The sequence below is a fragment of the Natrix helvetica genome (genome assembly GCF_964273705.1).
Source record: "Natrix helvetica genome assembly, chromosome: 15".
Taxonomy (NCBI): Eukaryota; Metazoa; Chordata; class Lepidosauria; order Squamata; family Natricidae; genus Natrix; species Natrix helvetica.
The window spans coordinates 6,306,309-6,327,710 of NC_138565.1; the positions used below are offsets into that span (position 1 = coordinate 6,306,309).

General features: G+C 46.6%; 1 protein-coding gene across 1 annotated transcript in view; it reads right to left on the reverse strand.

Annotated features, from left to right (window-relative positions):
- FPGS (folylpolyglutamate synthase) overlaps positions 1 to 21,402 on the reverse strand; it is a 30,288-nt gene that overhangs the window by 6,811 nt on the left and 2,075 nt on the right. Inside the window, exons 2-11 of the mRNA XM_081967160.1 lie at positions 12,877 to 13,005; positions 11,784 to 11,837; positions 10,810 to 10,874; positions 8,551 to 8,665; positions 7,150 to 7,227; positions 6,000 to 6,061; positions 4,603 to 4,705; positions 2,757 to 2,834; positions 1,624 to 1,771; positions 1,319 to 1,420 (exon numbers count right to left, since the gene is read on the reverse strand). Coding sequence (XP_081823286.1) covers positions 1,319 to 1,420; positions 1,624 to 1,771; positions 2,757 to 2,834; positions 4,603 to 4,705; positions 6,000 to 6,061; positions 7,150 to 7,227; positions 8,551 to 8,665; positions 10,810 to 10,874; positions 11,784 to 11,837; positions 12,877 to 13,005 — 934 coding nt within the window. The remainder of the gene's footprint in view (positions 1 to 1,318; positions 1,421 to 1,623; positions 1,772 to 2,756; positions 2,835 to 4,602; positions 4,706 to 5,999; positions 6,062 to 7,149; positions 7,228 to 8,550; positions 8,666 to 10,809; positions 10,875 to 11,783; positions 11,838 to 12,876; positions 13,006 to 21,402) is intronic.

The window sequence follows — 21,402 nt, forward strand, 5'->3', positions numbered from 1 at the left end:
CAATTTGTATTCCAATTTTTATTGTATTGTATTGTTGTATTGTGTTGTATTATTGTATTCTATTGTATTATTGCATTCTATTGTATTATTGCATTCTATTGTATTATTGTATTGTATTATTGTATTCTATTGTATTATTGTATTGTATTATTGTATTCTATTGTATTATTGAATTGTATTATTGTATTGTATTATTGTATTCTATTGTATTATTGTACTCTATTGTATTATTGTATTGTATTGTATTATTGTATTGTATTGTATTATTGCATTGTATTGTATTATTGTATTGTATTGTATTGTATTATTGTATTGTATTGTATTGTATTGTATTGTATTCTATTCTATTCTATTCTATTCTATTCTATTCTATTCATATTTTAAGCTCACCCAAACCCTTGATGATACAGCTTTGAACAAGCTATTAAAAACCACTTCATTAAAAGTTTGGGAAAGACCAGGCCGTCACGTCTCTCCCCCATGATTTTAAGCCGCATAATTTGAGTCTTTCCGTTCCTACTCCCCCATGCCGCTCTGCATCCCTCAACGGATGTCCTTGGTGGGGCCGAGCCAAAAGAAGACTCAACACTGTTGCTTTGTTTCACCAGGAAACGGTCCTTCTGCCTGGGCTGAATTGATGAATTGATAAAAGGATGGGGAGGGTGGGAGGGAGGGAGGGGCAGGAAATAGGTCAGGAGGAATAGGTCAGGGGGCAGCTTTGGGGTGGAGGGAGGAATGGGGAGAGGAGAAGGTAGATAATAGAGAGGAGGATGAGAAGGTAGATAATCGTGAGGAGGAGGAGGAAGAGGAGAAGGAAGATAGTAGTGAGGAGGAGGAGGAGAAGAAGGTAGATAATCGTGAGGAGGAGGAGGAAGAGAAGGTAGATAATAGTGAGAAGGAGGAGGAAGAGGAGAAGTAAGATAATAGGGGGAGGAAGAGGAGAAGGTAGATAATAGGGGGAGGAGGAGGAGGAGGAGGAGAAGGTAGATAATAGTGAGGAGGAGGTGAAGGAGAAGGAGGTGGATAATAGTGAGGAGGAGGAGGAAATATATAACAAGAAAGAGAAGATAGATGAGAAGACAAATGATAAAAAACGTAAGGTAGATAAGAAGATAGATGATAAGGAGGAAATATATAGCAAGAAAGAGAAGAGAGATGAGGAGGAGGAGGAAGAGACAGATAATAAGAAGCATAAGGTAGAGGAGGAAGAGGAGAAGGAAATATATAACAAGAAAGAGAGATAAGAAGGAGAAGACAGATAAGAAGAAAGTTAAGGTAGAGAAGGAGAAGAATAAATCATGAGAAGGAGGCCCCATACCTTGTACCATGGGCTGGTCCAGCTTAAAAGCAGGAGCCAAGCTGGGAACCCTCTTTGATGGAGCTTCAGAGATTTGCCACGAGTCCTTCCGCTCACCGGTATCTGAAAAAGGCAACTATAAATCTAAATAAACCAGGGATCTCCTTTCTGCCTGACTCTGTCTATGGATATTTTCCCTCCATGGGGTGTCAGCTTTCTCTCCCCATCTCCAGCCCAACTTTGAGAAACCGGGATGGTGATCGGGAAGGGTTGGCAGGAGGACCCCTTGCCAAGAACAAGCTGTGTGTGCAGGTGTCTTTCCTTACCCAGATACCCACAACGGCCCAGCCACGAACGGGACAGCTGAAGGGCTAAAGCTGCGTTGGACCGTTGATGGTCACCGGCTAAGCCTAGTTGAAGGAGCTTGCCGTCGTCTTCGAAGGCATCCAGGTCAGGGCAGAGAAAAAGCGGGCACTGCGGAAGAGAAAGAGGGACCCAAGAATGGTTTCGCTCCATAGAAGAAGCCCAGGCTAGGATATAAGTTAAAATTAAAGGTGTTTATTGAAATGAAATGATAAAATACCGCCAACATAAAATGGAGCCCGCTCAGAGGCTGAAAGACAGCATGGAAATGAGATGGAAGAGTGTGGAAGAGAGGAAGGAGGTAAGGGGAAAGAAGAGAGGGGTTAGGAGAGAGGGCAGATGAGGGGGGAGGAAGAGGAGGAGAGAAAGAAGGAGTGGAAAGAGGAGAGAAGAAGGAGAAGTAGAGAAGAGAAGGATGACAGAGGGAAGAAAAGAGGTAGGGAGAAGGAGGAGAGAGGGAGAAGAAAGTGAGGGTACAAATATGGTGTATGGAGAGCAGAAGAGTCAATAATTGTTTTGGGGGGTTGATGGTAAGACGATCTGACATAAATATTTAATAATACAAAATATGTTTCAATATACATGTGGTCATTTGTATGAAAATGAAAAAAAAAACTTTATTACAAAAAAAAAAAAAAACTCCACGCTGTAGCAGCAATTCCTTGGCAAGAAGTCAGGAACAGATCTTCACCCGAATAAATTGAACTCATGGTCTCCTGCAAACTCCACTCCCCTTTTGCTCCTCTTTTATTCCCTATGGGAGGGGACATTCTCCGTCCACCTGTGGCTTTACTCCCGAGTGGGCGCTTGTTCCCTAGCTGTTCCCTTCTCCTGGCAGCTCTGCACAGGCGCACACTGGGAACAGGCTGCAGCTGTTCTTCTGCCTCACTGATGTCTGATTCCAAAGGCAGCTGGTAACTGTCAGACGGCTCTGGCCCTCTCTCTGCTTCCGACACAGATCCCTCATCCGAGCCTTCCCCAGACTCCAGGACTGGCCCAGGTTCCTCCCCAACCTCCTTACTATCCGAATCTGCTACCAGATCTCCTGGCAAGGCCCCAACATATAACAACATCGATAGGTACAAGGTAACCTTACCTGGCATTCTTCAGCTCTCTGTTTCAAGACTTCTAACGGCCTCTCCGGTTGTGGTACTGTGTATGCTGGCACACCGGGCTGAAAAGCAGAGCAGGACATTTAGAGAAGTGCTTTACGAGGCCGAAAAGGAAGATTTCTGCTCCCGGAACAGGTAAGAGGACTCCTGATCACCTGGTGATTGGACTACTGCAATACGCTCCCCGTGGGGCTGCCCTAGAAGGCGGTTCAGAAGACACACCGAGGACAAACCGGACTCTTTGAGTATCTTATTGTCTGTGGGAGGCCCAAATACTTTTTGATGGAGGTGGTTTTGACATTGTGTAAGCAAATGGATAAAATATTAGCTTCTTTTTTTTTTACAGTGCACCGTAGCATTTTTCTTACAGTACAAACTTTAAAAGGGCACTTAATGTAATTAAAGGTAAAGGTTCCCCACGCACATATGTGCTAGTCGTTCCCGACTCTAGGGGGCGGTGCTCATCTCCGTTTCAAAGCCGCTGAGCCACTTCTGTCCGAAGACGTCTCTGTGGTCATGTGGCCGGCATGACTCAACGCCGAAGGCACATGGAACGCTGTTCCCTTCCCACCAAAGGTGGTTCCTATTTTTCTACTCGTATTTTTGACGTGCTTTAGAACTGCTAGGTTGGCAGAAGCTGGGACAAGTCACGGGAGCTCACTCCGTTATGCGGCGCTAGGGATTCGAACCGCCGAACTGCCGACCTTTCTAATCGACAAGCTCAGCCACTGAGCCACCCTCTTTAATGTAATTAGGTGCCTTCAAATTGCTTCCTCCAGAAAGACAAATTGAAAATTGCAGTCACATCTTTCTAATTATGTGAAACGGTAAGCTAAAGAAACTGATTATTTATTATGCGTGTTTCTGCACATCCATATATCCACCCAATGCAAACTCCAGCCATAAATTTTGTTTTTTTCATCCCAGGCTGTGCAGCAATACCAAATATTAAGGATCTTGTTCTACTTATGTTCTATTTTACAGGCAGCCTCGACTTACGGCTGCGATGGGGCCTACAATTGATGCCGCTAAGCGAGGCTTTTCAGTGAATTTTGCCCCCTTTAACGACCTGAAGTTGTTAAGGGAAACATTGCAGTTGTTAAAAGTTAGTCACACAGTTGTTAAGTGAATCTGGCTTCCCCTTTTGGTCACAAAAAGGGACCGTCATAAATACAAGTTCAGTTGCCGACCGTCTGAATTGCGATCAGATCACATGGACCATGGAGATGCTGTGACGGCCATAAGTGTGAAAAATGGCCATAAGGCACTTTTTTTCAGTGCTGTTGTAACTTCAAACAGTCACTCAATGAACTGTAGTAACTAAAGGACTACTTATATCATCATCATCCTCTTTTAACGACCCCATAATCCCTTGTGGGGTGGAGTCGGAGCAACTGAATGGAGCTAGTAGAGCGTTTCCTGGCCGGATGACTTTCTTGTTGCCAATGAGGAGTTTTGTTCAGCCGATAAATTCTCATGGAGCCCAGAGAGAAAAATATCTGCCTCTACCTAGGATCGAACTCACAGCCTCCTGATGGTGAGGCGAGAGCTCCCCCTCTAGGCCACTCCAAGGACTACGTGTATATTATTTATCATTTATAGTCCATGAGCACAAAACATGCAAATGATGTAGAGAAAGCTTCTGGATCTTTTGAAGAAATTAAGCCAGGGTCCAAACTGCTTATTCGATTTAGAAGGATTTTCTAGAGTCATCGGAGAGCCAAGAGGTCTCCAAGTTTCTTGTCTGGAGGCTGCTCAAGCCCATCTTAATAACATGAAGGCAGAGGGATGAAGATCCCCCCCCGCCCCCGCCCCCACCAAGGATCTTACCTTGAAAATGCCGCCTTTCTGCCAAGCTATCTTCTCGATGGTGTCTCCCAAGATGCTGGTGTGATCAATGCCCAAGGAGGAGACCCCGCACACTATTGGCTTCCTACAACGAAGGCCAAAAAAAAAAAAAAAAGGAGATGAAGAAGACTCACTCAATCAATCAGAATCAATCAGGTCAAAAGGGACCAGCAGAGATGATACGACCTGAGACTTCTCGGGAAACAACAACTGGATGGAAAACTCCTGGTGACCTTCTACCGCTGCACCGTAGAGAGTATTTTAACTTACTGCCCCTGTGTCTGGTTTGCCAATTGCCCAGGGGCAGGTAGGATGCACTCCAGAGGGTCAACGTCATTGCCCAGAGGATCATGGGTTGCCCTCTCCCCCTCTTGGGAAGAGCTTTATAGCTCCCACTGCCTTAAGAAAGTTTAAAACATCCTTAAAGATCCATCTCATCCTGGGCATCCTTTTTTATTTTGAACTATTACCATCTGGCAGACGGTACAGGACAATAAAGACAAGGACAAATAGGCTGAAAAACAGCTTCTATCCCAGGGCAGTAGCTGTATTGAATTCTACGGTATAGTGCAATATTAAAGCGATATCAGGGGTTTTCAATTTTATTTAAGTAGAATGTGAAGGATGTGTGTTTGTGTTTTTATTTTTATAGTTATCCTGTACGCTGAAGACGGCATTTAATTCCTTGTACGATGTGCAATAATAAAGTAAATTAAGCTAAACTAAATTAGAGCTGGAAGGGACCTTGGAGGTCTTCTAGTCCAACCCCCTACTCAAGCAGGGGGCCCTAGCCCATTTCAGACCAGTGTCTTCTTATAAAACCTCCAGTGATGAAGCATCCACCACATCTGGTGGCAAGCTGTTCCACTGGTTAATTGGCCTCACTGCTAGGAAGTGACTCCTTAATTCCAGGTTGCTTCTCTCCTTGATTAGTTTCCATCCATTGTTTCTTGTCCTGCCCTCTGGTGCTTTGACCTCCCTCTTCTTTCTGGTAGCTCCTCAAATGGTGAAATACCGCTATCATGTCCCAACTACTCCTTCTTTTCTCTAGACAATTCCTGCAACCGTTCTTCATATGTTTTGGTCCCCAGGACCGTAATCATCTTAGTTGCTCTTCTCTGCACTCTTTCTAGGGTCTCGACACCCTTTTTCTGTGATGTGGTGACCAAAATTGGACGCGGTATTCCAGGTGTGGCCTTACTACTAATACTTTCACTCTCCGAGGAGGGGAAGTGAGATTCTTGACATGGTCCTAGAAAGCCTTGCAGAGAAGAATCGATGTCCCACCAAGCACCAAACCGCTTCTGAGTAGAGAGGGAAACCCGCCCCTTTTGAGGGCTAGCGATGAAGTCCCCCCCCCAGACGTCCGACCTCCGTACCTGACAATGTTTGTACAATCGTAGGCCCCCCCGATGCCAACTTCTATAACCGCCAAGTCAACCTGGGAAGAAGATACAAAATAGATCATGGTCTCGTTGGCCAAGAGTTTGGGTCCTCTAGATTAGCAACCACCTACGGATGGGTTACTTCCCTGGATGAGGATATGGAAATTGCACCCTGTCATATTTTAGGTGATTGTTCCACGGTTGGCGTTGAGGACAGGGGTCTCCAACCTTTGCTGGCTGAGGATATGGGAACTGCACTGTCATATTTTGGTCTTCAAGAACGAGCTAATTTATTGAAACCCAACTAGGATCAGTGTTGTGGAGAACTGGCGGAGAGTGAGGAGGTTGGGGAGGAACATGGGCCGGTCCTGGGGGCTGAGGAAAGCTCAGACGAGGGCTCTACGTCGGAGGCAGAGAGGGAGCTAGGCAGCAGTGAGGCAGAGGAACAGCTGGAGCCTGTTCCCAGTGTGCGCATGCGCAGAGCTGCCAGAAGACAACTAAGAAAGCAGGGTCGACTTGGGAGTAAAGCCACACCTTGGAGGTGATTGGCCCCTCCCATAGGAAACAAAAGAGGAGCGAAAGGGGAGGGGGCTTTTGCAGGAAACAATCCGTTCGTTCGTTCGTTCGTTCGTGTCAAGAGTGGAAATTTCTGTTTGTGGTTATAAGAGATTTTGTGCCAAGTTTGCTGTGTTTGGAAACTAGCTATCTGTCATTGCACCGAGATAAGGTTCGTGTGGATAAATATTCCTCGGAAAGACTGTTTGCTAAAGCCTGGCTGACTGTGAATGAAAGGAATTCACCGTCGTGTAAATAAAAAGGGGTTTTGTTGGGACCAAGGCTCTGCTTCGTGCTTTCTAGGGAAGCCTGGGTCAGAGCGACCAGTTCAGAGAGAGCCACAAGTGAGATTTTGTAGGGTTGACATCTAAAGGGATGGTCCAAAGTGCTTCTCTATCAAGAGAATGACGTGGAAGCATCAGGTTTGAGTTCAACTCCATTTGAGGGTGTTCAGGGTGGGTTCTTTTAAGAATCTCCAGATGTTGGACTCTGCAATCGTCAACATCTCAACAATCACGACGACACCTTACCCCAAACACATCCATCTTTCCCAATTTTAATAAAAGGGACTTTGGGAGTCCAAACGTACCTTCTCCTGCAGGAAGACGTGGAAAGCCATGATCGTAAGGAAGCGGAAGTAGGCAGGCATGGAAGCATGATGGGAGTCCTGAAAAGGATTAGGAGGATCGGAATTGGAGCAATGGACTATCAAGACCTCAAACCAGGGGTGAAATCCAGCAGGTTCTGGAGAACCGGTAGCAGAAATTTTGAGTAGTTCAGAGAACTGACAAATACCACTTCTGCCTGGCTCCAGAGTGGGGATGGAAGGGGGATTTTGCAGTATCCTTCCCCTGGAGTGGGGAGGGAAGGGGGATTTTGCAGCGTCCTTCCCCTGGAGTGGGGAGGGAAGGGGGATTTTGCAGCGTCCTTCCCCTGGAGTGGGGAGGGAAGGGGGATTTTGCAGCGTCCTTCCCCTGGAGTGGGGAGGGAATGGAGATTTTGCAGCGTCCTTCCCCTGGAGTGGGGAGGGAAGGGGGATTTTGCAGCGTCCTTCCCCTGGAGTGGGGAGGGAAGGGGGATTTTGCAGCGTCCTTCCCCTGGAGTGGGGAGGGAAGGGGGATTTTGCAGCGTCCTTCCCCTGGGTGGGGAGGGAAGGGGGATTTTGCAGCGTCCTTCCCCTGGAGTGGGGAGGGAATGGAGATTTTGCAGCGTCCTTCCCCTGGAGTGGGGAGGGAATGGGGATTTTGCAGCGTCCTTCCCCTGGAGTGGGGAGGGAATGGGGATTTTGCAATATCCTTCCCCTGGAGTGGGGAGGGAATGGAGATTTTGCAATGTCCTTCCCCTGGAGTGGGGAGGGAATGGAGATTTTGCAGTGTCCTTCCCCTGGAGTGGGGAGGGAATGGGGATTTTGCAGCATCCTTCCCCTGGAGTGGGGAGGGAAGGGAGATTTTGCAGCATCCTTCCCCTGGAGTGGGGAGGGAAGGGGGATTTTGCAGCGTCCTTCCCCTGGAGTGGGGAGGGAATGGAGATTTTGCAGCGTCCTTCCCCTGTAGTGGGGAGGGAAGGGGGATTTTGCAGCGTCCTTCCCCTGCAATGCCCACCAAGCCACACCCGCAGAACCGGTAGTAAAAAAAAATTGAATTTCATCACTGCCTCTAACCCACCTTCCGTTGGTCGCTATCAAAAAGCTAGGCTCAGTCTAAATGAACTTCTTTTGATTTCTGGAATGTGCTCACCTCAAAGATTTACAAAGAGTTGAGCTTCTCCTAATTTCTAAGCTAGATCTGGGGGATGGAGAGGGTGATATTATTTTATCCACCAAGACAGAAAGCTCAGGAAAACATTGGAAAAATTGGACCGGGGACGGGACCCTTTCTCTCCATTATGCTTGTCTCTTCCTTGTCCCTCCCGTTTCTTCCTCCCAATCCCGCTATCTCATCCCGACCACCTCTGCATGTTTGCTTCCTCGCCAGGTGATCACCAAACGTACCTTGGTCTCTTCCAAACGGTTATACACCTGCCAGAAGTATTTGCTAAAAAGCTCTTGGCTGATGGGCTGACCGTTAATCCGAATCCTCTCGCGGACTTGAACCAGATGAGGAGAACTTGAGGGAGAGAAAGAAAAACAGGATTACTTAGATCAAATTTTGAACGACTGTCACGCCAGGATCAGGAACAGAAATCCTAGAGCGATGAAGATATTTGTTCACTGTAATGAAGTCAGGAAAACTCCACCTGTTCTGAGCTCCGCTTCCCCAAAAAGCAGGAGGCAGAGTCCAGGTCCCGACAAAATCCCTTTTATTAAACGAGTGTGAATCCCTCTCCTTCACACTCAGCCAAGGCCTGGCAAAGAGTCTTTCAAAGGAGTATTTATGACCACAGACCTTATCTGCCTTGGAAAGCTGCCATGTAAATATTTGCCAATTGAGATGCTGTGCAAGGAAAGCCTGGGCACAGAGTCTCTGAGATTCACGGACAGATCTTCACACTCCTGAAACGAATCTAACCACCGAACGAATTGTTTCCTGCAAAAGCCCCCTCCCCTTTCGCTCCTCTTTTATTCCCTATGGGAGGGGCCATTCACCGTCCACCTGTGGCTTTACTCCCAAGTCAACCCTGATTTCTCCGCTGTTCTTTTCTTCTGGCAGCTCTGCGCATGCGCACACTGGGAACAGGCTCCAGCTGCTCCTCTGCCTCACTGCTGTCTGACTCTGAAGGCAGCTGATAACTGTCATACGGCCCTGGCCCCCTTTCTGCCTCCGACACAGAGCCCTCATCAGAGTCTTCCCCAGATTCCAGGACTGGCCCAGGTTCCTCCCCAACCCTCCTCACTGTCCGAATCTGCTGCCACTGGTGGGGCACCACATCTTCATCCTCCTTCATCCACCACACCTTCATCCTCCTTCATCCACCAACCATCGCTCAGCCAGTTTTGAAAGCAGGATTTTATAATACACTGAATTCGGTTTACCTTCTGGAAATCGAATGAGGATTAATAACAATTCAAGGTACAATTAATGCAGTTTGAACTTTGATTTCAAAAGGAAGCAGAGCTTTTAAAGTACCGTAGCCCTGTGTGTGCATTTTATTTCTTTTTTTTTTTTTAAAGAGAGATTGTGCCAGCTGAGACTAAAGGCCTGCTTAGTCAGGCACCCTGTTCACCAGCTGGAAAAAAAAATCAAGAATGCCAGGAAACCGAAAAAGGTTTCCAGAGACGTAATTGCAACAGCTGTGCAGAATAGTCTTTCCTTTTCCAATGGAATACTATCAAAAATGCTTGTTATGTTTCCATCAGTTGGATGATTGGGAAGATTTAAAAACTGAATGAACAAAAATAAGACAAAAGGGTGCGTGTGTGTGAAGAGATGAAAAGGAGAAGGAGAAAGAGGAGAGAAAGAAAATAGATGAAAAGAAGAGGAGGAGAAGCAGCAAGAGGAGGAGAAAGAAGAAGAGAAGGAGGAGGAAGAGAAGGAAGAAGAAGAGGAGGAGGAGCTGGTGGTGAAGGAGGAGGAGAATAAGAATAGGAGGAGGAGAAAGAAGAAGAGAAGGAGGAGGAAGAGAAGGAAGAAGAAGAGGAGGAGGAGCTGGTGGTGAAGGAGGAGGAGAATAAGAATAGGAGGAGGAGAAAGAAGAAGAGAAGGAGGAGGAAGAGAAGGAAGAAGAGGAGGAGGAGCTGGTGGTGAAAGAGGAGAATAAGAATAGGAGGAGGAGGAGGAGAAAGAAGAGAAGGAGAGAAGGAAGAACAGCTTCTATCCCAGGGCAGTAACTATGTTGAATTCTACGGTATAGTGCAATATTAAGGCAATATCAGGGGTTTTCGATTGTATTTATATTGAACGTGAAGGATGTGTGTGTTTTTATTTTTATAGTTATCATGTACGCTGAAGACGGCATTTAATTCCTTGTACGATGTGCAGTGACAATAAAGTAAATTAAGCTAAACTAAATTAGAGCTGGAAGGGACCTTGGAGGTCTTCTAGTCCAACCCCCTACTCAAGCAGGGGGCCCTATCCCCCTGCTTGAGAAGAGGAGGAGCTGGTGGTGAAGGAGGAGGAGAATAAGAATAGGAGGAGGAGGAGGAGGAGGAGGAGAGGTAGAGGAGGAGGACGGAGAAAGACCTGCAAATAGGAGGAGAATGACTGTGGCAAAAGGAACCCAAGATAGTCCCAAAACACTGAATTTCTAGTTAATTTCCCAGCTGGCACAGAAGATAATCGAAGACCCCCAAGCATCCCGTAAGGACATTTACCTGTAAAAGCCGGTCTTCAAATTGTAGTTGCGCAGAATGCGTTCCGTGAAGGCGCAGGCCGAACCCTGATGGGTTAAAAAAAAAGGGGTGTGTGTGAAATATCAGCCCACCCCCACTCAAACCAGGAAGGAATTCAGGCGCCCACCACCTGGGCCAAACTGTTTTCCCCTGAACAGCCGAAATCAATCGCAAACTAGGATTCTGACAATTGGGCCAAGGGGCTTGAAGGGCCCACGAGGGACGTAAGGTTGCCGACCCCTTCACTTCATACCCCGAATTAGCTCTAAAAATAAGTTTCGTGGTCTATCGCCAGTCATCTTCTCTCGGTTTTCTCTGCCAGATGTTGTCCCTTCCGGATATTTTACGTGGACGGAGAAGTGGGCGAACTTTGGTGTCAAGGAACGGATTGGAGAATTAGCCTCGATCAGATTGGAAAATGTCTTTTGATGCTAAAAACGGCTCACTGGAGGATTGTTGTTTCCAAATTGTAAGGACTGAATGGTCCTTCCTTCCTCCCCTCCCTCCCTTCTTTCTTCCCCTTTTTCCTCTCCTTATTCCCTTCCGTTCCCTTCTCCTTTTTTCTCCCTTCCTTTCTTCCCCCTCCCCTTCTTCTCTGTTTTCCTTCTCCTTCCTTCCTTCCCTTTGTCCCTCTTCTCCTTCTCTTTCCTTTCTCCTTCCCCGTTTCCCACCCTTCCTTTCCTTTCCCTCCCATTCTTTCCTTTCCCTTCCCTTGTTTCCTTTCTTCTTTCCTTTCCTTTTTTCATTTCCTTCTTTCATTTTTTCCCTTTCCTTCTTTCCTTTCCCTTCCTTCTTTCCTATCCTATCCTATCCTATCTCCTCCCCTTGATTTATTTATTTGAAACACTGCAATGTCCACAATTCCTTACTAGGATTATCACAGACGTCATATTTGTTGTTACTCATCGCTGATAAAATTTTTTTAAAAAGTCTTCAACCCTCTCCCTTCCTCTTACCTTGCCCTTTGTCCCAGTAACATGAATGACATTGAGTTGATCGAGGTCTTCGACCTGCCGGACAAAACCCCTGTTTAGTTTTTGCTTTCGGCATCCTTACCACGTACCAGGAACCCAGGGTGGGTAGATCGTACCCTGCCTCCGCTCCTCGTTCCCCCCCGCCCCCCTCAAAAGCACGAGACCCTCAAAAAAGTGGGTTTTGTGAATGCTTCCCGATTGTTCACCAGCATGCTGGAAATGTAACCAATCACAAGGAATGTATTATCAAAAATGTATTATCCTCCGCTGCAAAAAAAAAAGATACCGGGCAAAAGAAAAAGTCTGGCGCGAAGAGATTACTACACACCAAATAGAACTAAAACCAGAACTATGTTTATTAGGAATAATTAAGGGGAAGGCTGAGAAAAAAATTAAACACTTAATTATACACGTAATCACGGCAGCAAGAATCACATACGCACAGGGTTGGAAAAATAAACATAAGCAAACAGAAGAAAACGTGATTTTAAAAAATTATCGGAATGCGCCGAAATGGATAGACTCACAAAATAGCTGAAAGACCCAAGAGGGATCCGAGTAACTACTTAGTATGGGAGTTATGGTACAATTGGCTAGAGGAAAGAGGGGGAAAAAACAGGAAAGCAATAAAGGGAAGAAAAAAGATCAAGGGACCATAAAATAAATACCAAACCGCATAATTAACAAGAGGGAACAAATATATATAAGATCGATTCTATATTAAAAATAGTACAAAATATGAAATATAAGACAATCAAAGGTATATAAAAGATGTAATGCATGGAATTGATAGGGATAAAAGATATATAAAAATATGTATGTATGTATGTATGTATGTATGTATGTATGTATGTATGTATGTATAGATAGATAGATAGATAGATAGATAGATAGATAGATAGATATAAGATATATATGCATATATATAAAAGAAATGCAATGGATATGCAAAGGATGTAGTACTGTCGCAAAGATGATATAAATGCATCAATAAAACTAAATTAAAAGGTGGTTTTGCCCACCCCAGGAAAAAGAAAAGCCCCTGCCCCGAATTAAAAAAATAAAACTAATTTACCTTCAAGCCGGTCCGTTCCAAAAACCCAGCCATGGCCTGTAATTGCAGCTGGGGGTCTCCTCGCTCTCGCTTCACCTGTTCCAGGTAGCTGGCATTGGTCTGGAGGGTATTCAGAGTCCGAATAGCATCCTGGAATTGCAAGCAGGCGGACATGAGTTGTTTTTTTTCCTCCCCCCTGGTCCTTCCATTGGAGAATGGAAGCAACTCCATTGGTGTGAATTCTGACTCAATTCCTCTTGGGAATCTCTCAAACTTTCCCTAATCACCGCCCGCTCCCATCCTCCCCCCCCCCTCAAAAAAATAAGACACCTGAAATAGGAAGAGATCGGCCTCGGATTCCCGTTTCATTTTGCACACGGCGGTCTTTTCAGAAGGCGGCAAAGCGTTGGGGGAAAAATTCTGCTTATTGCAAGACCCTCCCCGGCAAATTTTGGGGGACTCCATGGCTAGAGTGCGGGACGCCTACGAGCCAGCCCAACTGGACATTACTAACAGACAGAGTCCGTCCATCGACCTGTCTCTATGAAGGTTGTAACCCCAGAGGGGGGAGAGAGAGAGAGATAACTTTCCTTCCCCCTCTGAGCAAACACAACCCTTGACAAACATCTAAGGGGGAAAGCAGCCGGGTTCGCATGCCCAGGAAATGCCATGGGATGAACCTTGAAATTTATTTGGATTGGGTTTTACGGAGGTTGAGCTGAAAAGATGGAGAAAGACAGTGTGTGTGCGCAAGATTAATGCATACACCAAGATGGGAAGGGAAGAGAAGAGAAGGGAAGGGAAGAGGAGAAGGGAAGGGAAGGGAAGAGAAGAGGAGAAGGGAAGAGAAGAGAAGAATGGAAGGGAAGAATGGAAGGGGAGGGGAGGGGAGAGGAGAGGGGAGGGGAGGGGAAGGGAAGAGAAGAACCCTCAACTTCTGGTGGCAAGCTGTTCCACTGGTTAATTGTCCTCCCTGTTAGGAAGTTTCTCCTCAGTTCCAGGTTGCTTCTCTCCTTGATTAGTTTCCACTCATTGCTTCTTGTTCTACACTCAGGTGCTTTGGAGAATAGCTTGACTCCCTCTTCTTTGGGGCAACCCCTGAGATATTGGAAGACTGCTATCATGTCTCCCCTAGTCCTTCTTTTCATTAAACCAAACATACCCAGTTCCTGCAACCGTTCTTCGTATGTTTTAGCCTCCAGTCCCCTAATCCTCTTTGTTGCTCTTCTCTGCACTCTTTCTTGAATTTCAACATCTTTTTAAAATCGTGGGGACCAAAACTGGATGTTGTATTCCAAGTGTGGCCTTACCAAGGCCTTGTAAAGTGGTATTAACTCTTCACGTGATCTTGATTCTCTCCCTCTGTTGATGCAGCCTAGAACTGTGTTGGCTTTTTTGGCAGCTGCTGCACACGGCTGGCTCCTATTTAAATGGTTGTCCACTAGGACTCCAAGATCCGTCTCACAGTTACTACTATTGAGCAAGATACTACCTATACTGTACCTGTGCATTTTGTTTTTCTTGCCTAAATGTAGAACCTTCCTTTTTTCACCATTGAATTTCATTTTCAACGGTGAGACTGGGAGAATCGTGAAATAGCCAGAGGAGAAGATGGGGTTGCAAAATTAATAGGGCTTTGTGGAAACAGCGACGCTGACCAGTTGGATCAGGAAGAAAACGATGAAGACGTGTGTGAAAAGGTAGAAACTTTATTTGGGCGTTTTGTGGAAAGACGGAAAGAGTGAAGGGGAGAGGTGGGGATTAGAAAAGGTGGAAGAGGAAGGAGAAAGGGATGGATGGCAATGAATTGATGGGAGGAAGGGTGGAAGTTATACATCTGTTTTTTTCTTTTATTTACCGTATGCTATTTTTTTCTTCATCTTTAAAAAAAATCCTGTACACTTTTGTGTACTTTTATGCACTGATGAAAGGAAGGAAGGAAGGAAGGAAGGAGATTGATTGATGGATGGAGAAGAGATAAGAGGGAGGGGTGGAAGGAGAGAGGGAGGGGAAAGGAGAGGAAAAAAGGAAGGGGAAAGATATGGATGGATAGATGGAAGGAAGGAGGGATGGAGGGGAAAGATGAAAAAGGGAGGGAGGTGGGGAGGAAGGAAGGGGAAAGATATGGATGGATAGATGGAGGGAGGGAAAAGATGAGAGGATGGAAAGAAGGAGGGAGGGGGAGGGAGGGGAAAGAGATGGATGAATAAATAAATGGATGGAAAGAGGGAGGGAGGCAAAAGATGAGAGGAAGGAAGGAAGAGGAAAGAAGGAGTTAAGAAATTGATTGATGGATGGATGGATTGATGGAGAAAAGAAATAGGGATGGAAGGAGGGAGAGAGGGGAAAGATGAGTGGAAGGAAGGAAGGAGAAAGAGATGGATAGATAGATGGATGTAAGCAGGGAGGGGAAAGATGAGAAGAAGGGAGAGAGGGAGGAAGGGGAAAGAGATGGATGGAGGGATAGATGGAGGGAGGGAAGGGAAAGAGATGGATGGATAGATGGAGAGAGGGAGGAAGGGGAAAGATGAGAGGAAGGAAAGAAGGAGGGAGGGAGGGAGGGAGGGGAAAGAGATGGATGGATAGATGGATGGAAAGAGGGCGGGAGGGGAAAGATGAGTGCAATGAAGGAAGGGGGAAAAGATGGATGAATGGATGGATGGAAGGAAGAAGAGAGGCAGGGGAAAAATGAGAGGAAGGAGGAGGGAGGTGAAACGGATGGATGGATGGAAGTAGAGGATGGATAGATGGAAGTTGGGGGGAGGGAGGCAAAAGATGAGAGGAAGGAAGGAAGGAAGGAAGGAGGGATAGACGGAGGAGAGTTTCCCTCACAGTACTCTTACCACACAGGGGAGCTAAAATGAGAATTTCCTGACTGAAACACAGCAGCTAAACCTCAGGAATAAAACACAATCTGTGTAGCACCACACTTTTGGGAGGACTCGCATCTCACAGCAGAAAAGAGCTGGTGCAATTCTCCCAGGTAGTGCCAGATTCCTTGCTCCACGCTCCCAAACGCAAAGGACCGAAAAACACTTCTGGGAATTTTGTCGGTGCGAAGAAAGTTTATGCTTTGGAAACAATCAAAATCCAGAATCCAACAAAAGGAAAATATTGACAAAGGTGTTGCAAAAGTGGCTGGTTTTTGACAGCAGAGCGAGTTTATTTAAGGACACTGTACTACGCCTGAAAAGCTTCTTGCCAGCGGAGAGGGTGTCAGATTCGGACAATGAGGAGGTTGGGGAGGAACATGGGCCAGTCCTGGAGTCTGGGGAAGGCTCAGACGAGGGCTCTGCGTCCGAGGCCGTCTGGCACTTACCAGCTGCCTTCGGAGCTAGACAGCAGTGAGGCAGAAGAACAGCTGGAGCCTGTTCCCAGTGTGAGCATGCGCAGAGCTGCCGGACAAAGGGAACAGCTAAGGGCTGACTCGAGAGTAAAGCCACAGATGGGACAATGAGGGCTCTGTGTCGGAGGCAGAGAGGGGGCCAGAGCCGTCTAACAGTTATCAGCTGCCTTCGGAGTCGGAGATCAATGGGGCAGAAGAACAGCTGGAGCCTGTTCCCAGTGTGAGTTGCCAGATGAAGGGAGCAGCTAAAGAACAGGGGTCGACTTGGGAGGAAGGCCACAGGTGGACAATGAACGGCCCCTCCCAGAGGAAATAAAAGAGGAGCGAAAGGGGAGTGGAGTTTGCAGGAGACCATTAGTTCGCTTCATTGGTTCATGACTCTCCGAGGCTCCTGGCCAAGTTCTGCAGATATCGGCCTGGCAGCTCTCCAAGCCAGAGAAGGTCTGTGACTGTAAATCCTCCCTTGAAAGACTTTGCTGGATGTGAACAAGGGTTGACTTGGGAGTAAAGCCACAGGTGGACGTTAAGGGCCTCTCCTATAGGGAATAAAAGAGGAGCGACTGGGGAGTGGAGTTTGCAGGAGACCATGAGTTCAATTCATTCGGGTGAAGATCTGTTCCTGACTTCTTGCTGAGGAATTGCTGCTACAGCTTGGCGTTTGCAAGATATCGGCCTGGCAGCTCTCCAAGCCTGATAAGGTCTGTGGTTGTCAATTCACCTTTGAAAGGATGTTGGCTGAGATTTTGCTGGATGTGAATGAGAGGAATTCACAGTAGCGTCATAAAAAGGGGCTTGGTCGGGACAAGGGAGTCTTTTTCGTCATTTGGAGAAGCCTACGTCAGGACACTTCTAATGCCTGCCTGCGCAAAAGCCCTCTGCGCCGTTTGTGCACTGGGAATGTGCACAAACAGCTGGAGGCGATCCACGGGCGCCTCCCCCAAGGTGTACAAAACGTCCTTTCAAAAGCAACAACCGCACAACCGAGACCGCAATCCAGATGTTTTCCTGGAGCCGGATCCGCCCGTTTCGGATTCGTATCCAGAGCTAATCTGATCTTTCCCTTCGTGCTTTAGTGTTGCAATCAGTGCAAGCGCAAACAGGATTCGTATTGATTTTCAGCCAGGCAAGCCGGGAACACAGGTGTTGGGGAGCGGTTTGGCTTTCCAAGTTACTAGTCCTCAATTTATGAACCCAATTCCACCCTTAAATGTCTGCGTTTCTAAGGGAAGCGTTGGCTGAGTGGATTTTGCCCCACATTACGACGGTTCTTGCCACTTTTTGTTAAGTTAGTAACACGGATGGTAAGTGAATTTGGCTTCTCCATAGATTTTGCTTTATTATTATTTTGATATTATGATGATGATGAATTACTCTGTTGCTTTGCATGAAGGCTGAGAGCTTATACACTGGAGGCAAATTCCTCGTGTGCCTAACACACTTGGACAAATAGAACACAGGTAGTCCTCAACTCACGACAACTGAGCCCAAAATTTAGGTTGCTAAGCGAGAAACTTCTTAAGTGAGATCTAGTCTGGTTTTAGAGCAGCTATTGGCAAATATTTTTAAGATTTAATATTGGCTCTATAACCCAATACAGGTAGTCCTCGACTTCCGGCCACACAATTGAGCCCCAAATGTCTGTCGTTAAGTGAGACATCCGTTAGGCTTCGCCCCATTTTACAACTTTTCTTGCCGCAGTTGTTAAGTGAATCATTGCAGCGGTTAAAATTAGTAACGCGGTTGTTAAAGTGAATCCCGCTTGCCTTGCCTTAAGGTCGTACAAGGGGAAATCACGTGACCCCGGGACGCTGTAACCGTCATAAATACAAGTCAGTTGCCGAGCGTCTGAATTTTGATCCGTCCTAAGGGTGAAAAAACGGCCACACGCCACTTTTTTCACCGCTGCCGTAACTTCAAACGGACGCTACATGAACTGTTGTAAGTTGAGGAGTATCTATACATAAAGAAGTGGGTGCTTTGCATCTCGAAGTCACAACCACGACCCCTCCCCAAACACACAGGAAGACACTAAACGAATCCCACTTTGACACAATATTTTTGCAAACGTCTCTAATCTTCACGTCCCACCTTCCTTCTGGAGACCCAAGGCAGCTACTAGTGAATTTCTCTTCGTTTGATGTCACCAGTTATTTCCCAGTTGCAATGGATGGCTGTGAAGTTTGGACCATAAGGAAGGCTGAGCGCCAAAGGATGGAGGCCTTTGAACTCTGGTGCTGGAGAAGACGCCTGCATTGAGTCCCTTGGATTGCAAGGCCATCCAACCGGTCAGTCCTAGAGGAGATCAACCCTGACTGCTCTTTAGAAGGCCGGATCCTGAAGAGGAAACTCAAAGACTTTGGCCAACTGATGAGAAGGAAGAAGGACTCCCTGGAGAAGAGCCTCATGCTGGGAACGATGGAGGGCAAAAGAAGAAGAAGGGGACGGCAGAGAAGGAGGTGGCTGGACGGAGTCACCGAAGCAGTCGGCGTGAGCTTGAATGGACTCCAGAGGATGGTAGAGGACAGGAAGGCCTGGAGGAACGTTGTCCATGGGGTCGCGATGGGTTGGACACAACTTCACAACTATCAACCTCAAGGAATGTAAAGACAGAGAGGGAGGGAGAAGGCATAGTGGAGAAGAGGAGAAAAGAGAAGGGGGGGGAGAAGGAGGAGAAGGAGAAGGAGAAGGAGAAGGAGGAGGAGAAGAAGAAGAAGAAGAAGAAGAAGAAGAAGAAGAAGAAGAAGAAGAAGAAGAAGAAGAAGAAGAAGAAGAAGAAGAAGAAGATGACAGAGAACGAGGTGGCTGGATGGAGTCACCGAAGCATCTGGCAAGAGCTTAAATGGACTCCAGAGGATGTTAGAGGACAGGAAGGCCTGGGGTAACGTTGTCCATGAGTCAAACACGACTTCGCAACTAACAACAGGTAGGTTGGCAGAACACAAATGCAAATAAAAGATAAATGCAGACTTATAATACTCCATATACTCCAGCCAGCTGGCCCTTGCAGATTGTGGGCAGAGAAGGGGCTTAACTAGACAGGATTTGAGGGGTGGGCTTGAGCTAAAAATAAGCAGGGTGGGGAGGGGGAGTGAGCAAGCAAGAGGATCTTCCATTTCTAAAACATGGAAGCACTTCTATTCAAAACACACACGGGTTACTATACTGTTTTGCACGCAAAGTTGTAGCAATCCTACATTTTGCAGGGCTTCCCTCCCTGCACCTATCTCTCGTTTTTTTCCCCCCTGCCAATCCTTAATATTTAATTTTAACATTTGGGACCCAGGGCTGCACAACCGCTGCTTGGTGAGACCCTCACTTAAAAACCCCAGATCTCCGAGGCAACTATGGATTTCAAACAACGCACATCTCCTTTATTCCACTTGTCTTCCCGGAGTGCAAAGCCAGGAACGAGAGTGGAAGGATGCAGACTTTAGGAAAAGGGAAGAGGGGGGAAAAAGTGCCTTTGGGTTTTTCTTATTGCCTCCCTCTGGAAAAAACAACAACAACAAGCAAATATTTTTGGATAAAATACTTCAAGAATTCTCCTGCAGGGGAGAAAGCTATTCACCAAACTGCCCAACTCGCTCGATGTAAATAGAAAATAAAGCCTCTCACCTCCATTCTTCCTGCTTGCCTACTTAAAAAATTAAAGATAACAGCATGAGCCCTGAAGGGGAAGGATTCTTTGCACCAAAAGAAACAAAATAATAAAAAAAACCTGATGGGAAATCAGCCCGCTCTCTTGCACTGTGCCCCGGGGGCTTGCACATTTTTTCACACGTGGTTGGAGCGTATTTCCTGGAAAAGCAAGTTAGTGGGTTGGAGGCGGGAGAATGACTGAACCAGTCATTTCACACTCAAAGTTGCTTAACCGCAAAAGTGAGCGAAGAAGGAGGAGGAGGAGATAATGAGAAAAGAAGAAGAGGAGGGGGAGGGGGAGGGGGAGAAGGAAGAGGAGAAGGGGAGGAGGAAGAGGAGAAGGGGAGGAGGAAGAGAATGAGAAAAGAAGAAGAGGAAGAAGAGGAGGGGAGAGGAGGAGGAGGAATAGAATGAGAAAAGAAGAAGAGGAGGGGGAAGGGGAGGAGGAAGAGGAGGAGGAGGAGGAAGAGGAGAAGGAGGAAGAGGAGAAGGGGAGGAGGAAGACAATGAGAAAAGAAACAGAAGAAGAAGAGGAGGGGAGAGGAGGAGGAGGAGGAAGAGAATGAGAAAAGAAGAAGAGGAGGGGGAAGGGGAGAAGGAAGAGGAGGAGGAGGAAGAGGAGAAGGGGAGGAGGAAGAGAATGAGAAAAGAAGCCGAGGAAGAAGAGGAGGGGAGAGGAGGAGGAGACGAGGAGGAGGAGGAAGAGAATGAGAAAAGAAGGAGGAGATGAAGATGAAGAAAAAGAAAAAGAAAGAAAGAAAGAAAGAAAGAAAGAAAGAAAGAAAAAGAAGAAGAGGAGGAGGAGGAGGAGGAGGAAGACATTGGGAAAACTTTAATCTTCTTCCAAACAGCATCAGGAAGAGCCAGGAAGGGGAATGCACAGATGATGCAAGATGAAAGAGATTGAAGATTTTAAAAGATGTCAACATTTTGGAGGAAAGGAAAAACAGAGGCATTGGGGTAAGCTGAGGACAATTTTCCAGAGTTTTTTTTTGGGGGGGGGAGCGGGAAACGGCTACATATTTCTGCAGGCGGGAATTTTAAAAGCTCCGGGGATGGGCGCTCTCTCAATTTGATAAGTTAATAAAATAAATAAAAGCCATGGTAATAGAAATTCCTTTGAACACAGGCCTGCACTGATAGGCCTTTTATTTTTATTTATTTATTTGCATCTTGCCTTTATTATCTATGCAAACATAAAGAACACGTCCTTCTCCCTTCTATTTTCACCACCACCTCCACAACACTGTGAGGTGGGTTGAGAGAGAGGAACTGGCCCAGAGTCACGCAGCTGGTTTTCATACCTAACTAGAACTCCCAGTCTCCTGGTGACTGGCCGAAAGTCACCCAGCTGGTTTTCATCTCTAAGGCCAGACTAGAACTTCCAGTCTCCTGGTGACTGGTCCAAAGTTACCCAGCTGGCTTTCATCTCTAAGGCCATACTAGAACTTGCAGTCTCCCAGTGACTGGCCCAAAGTCACCCACCAAGCTTTCATGTCTAAGGCCAGACTAGAAGTCCCAGACTCCCGGTGACTGGCTCAAAGTTACCCAGCTGGCTTTCA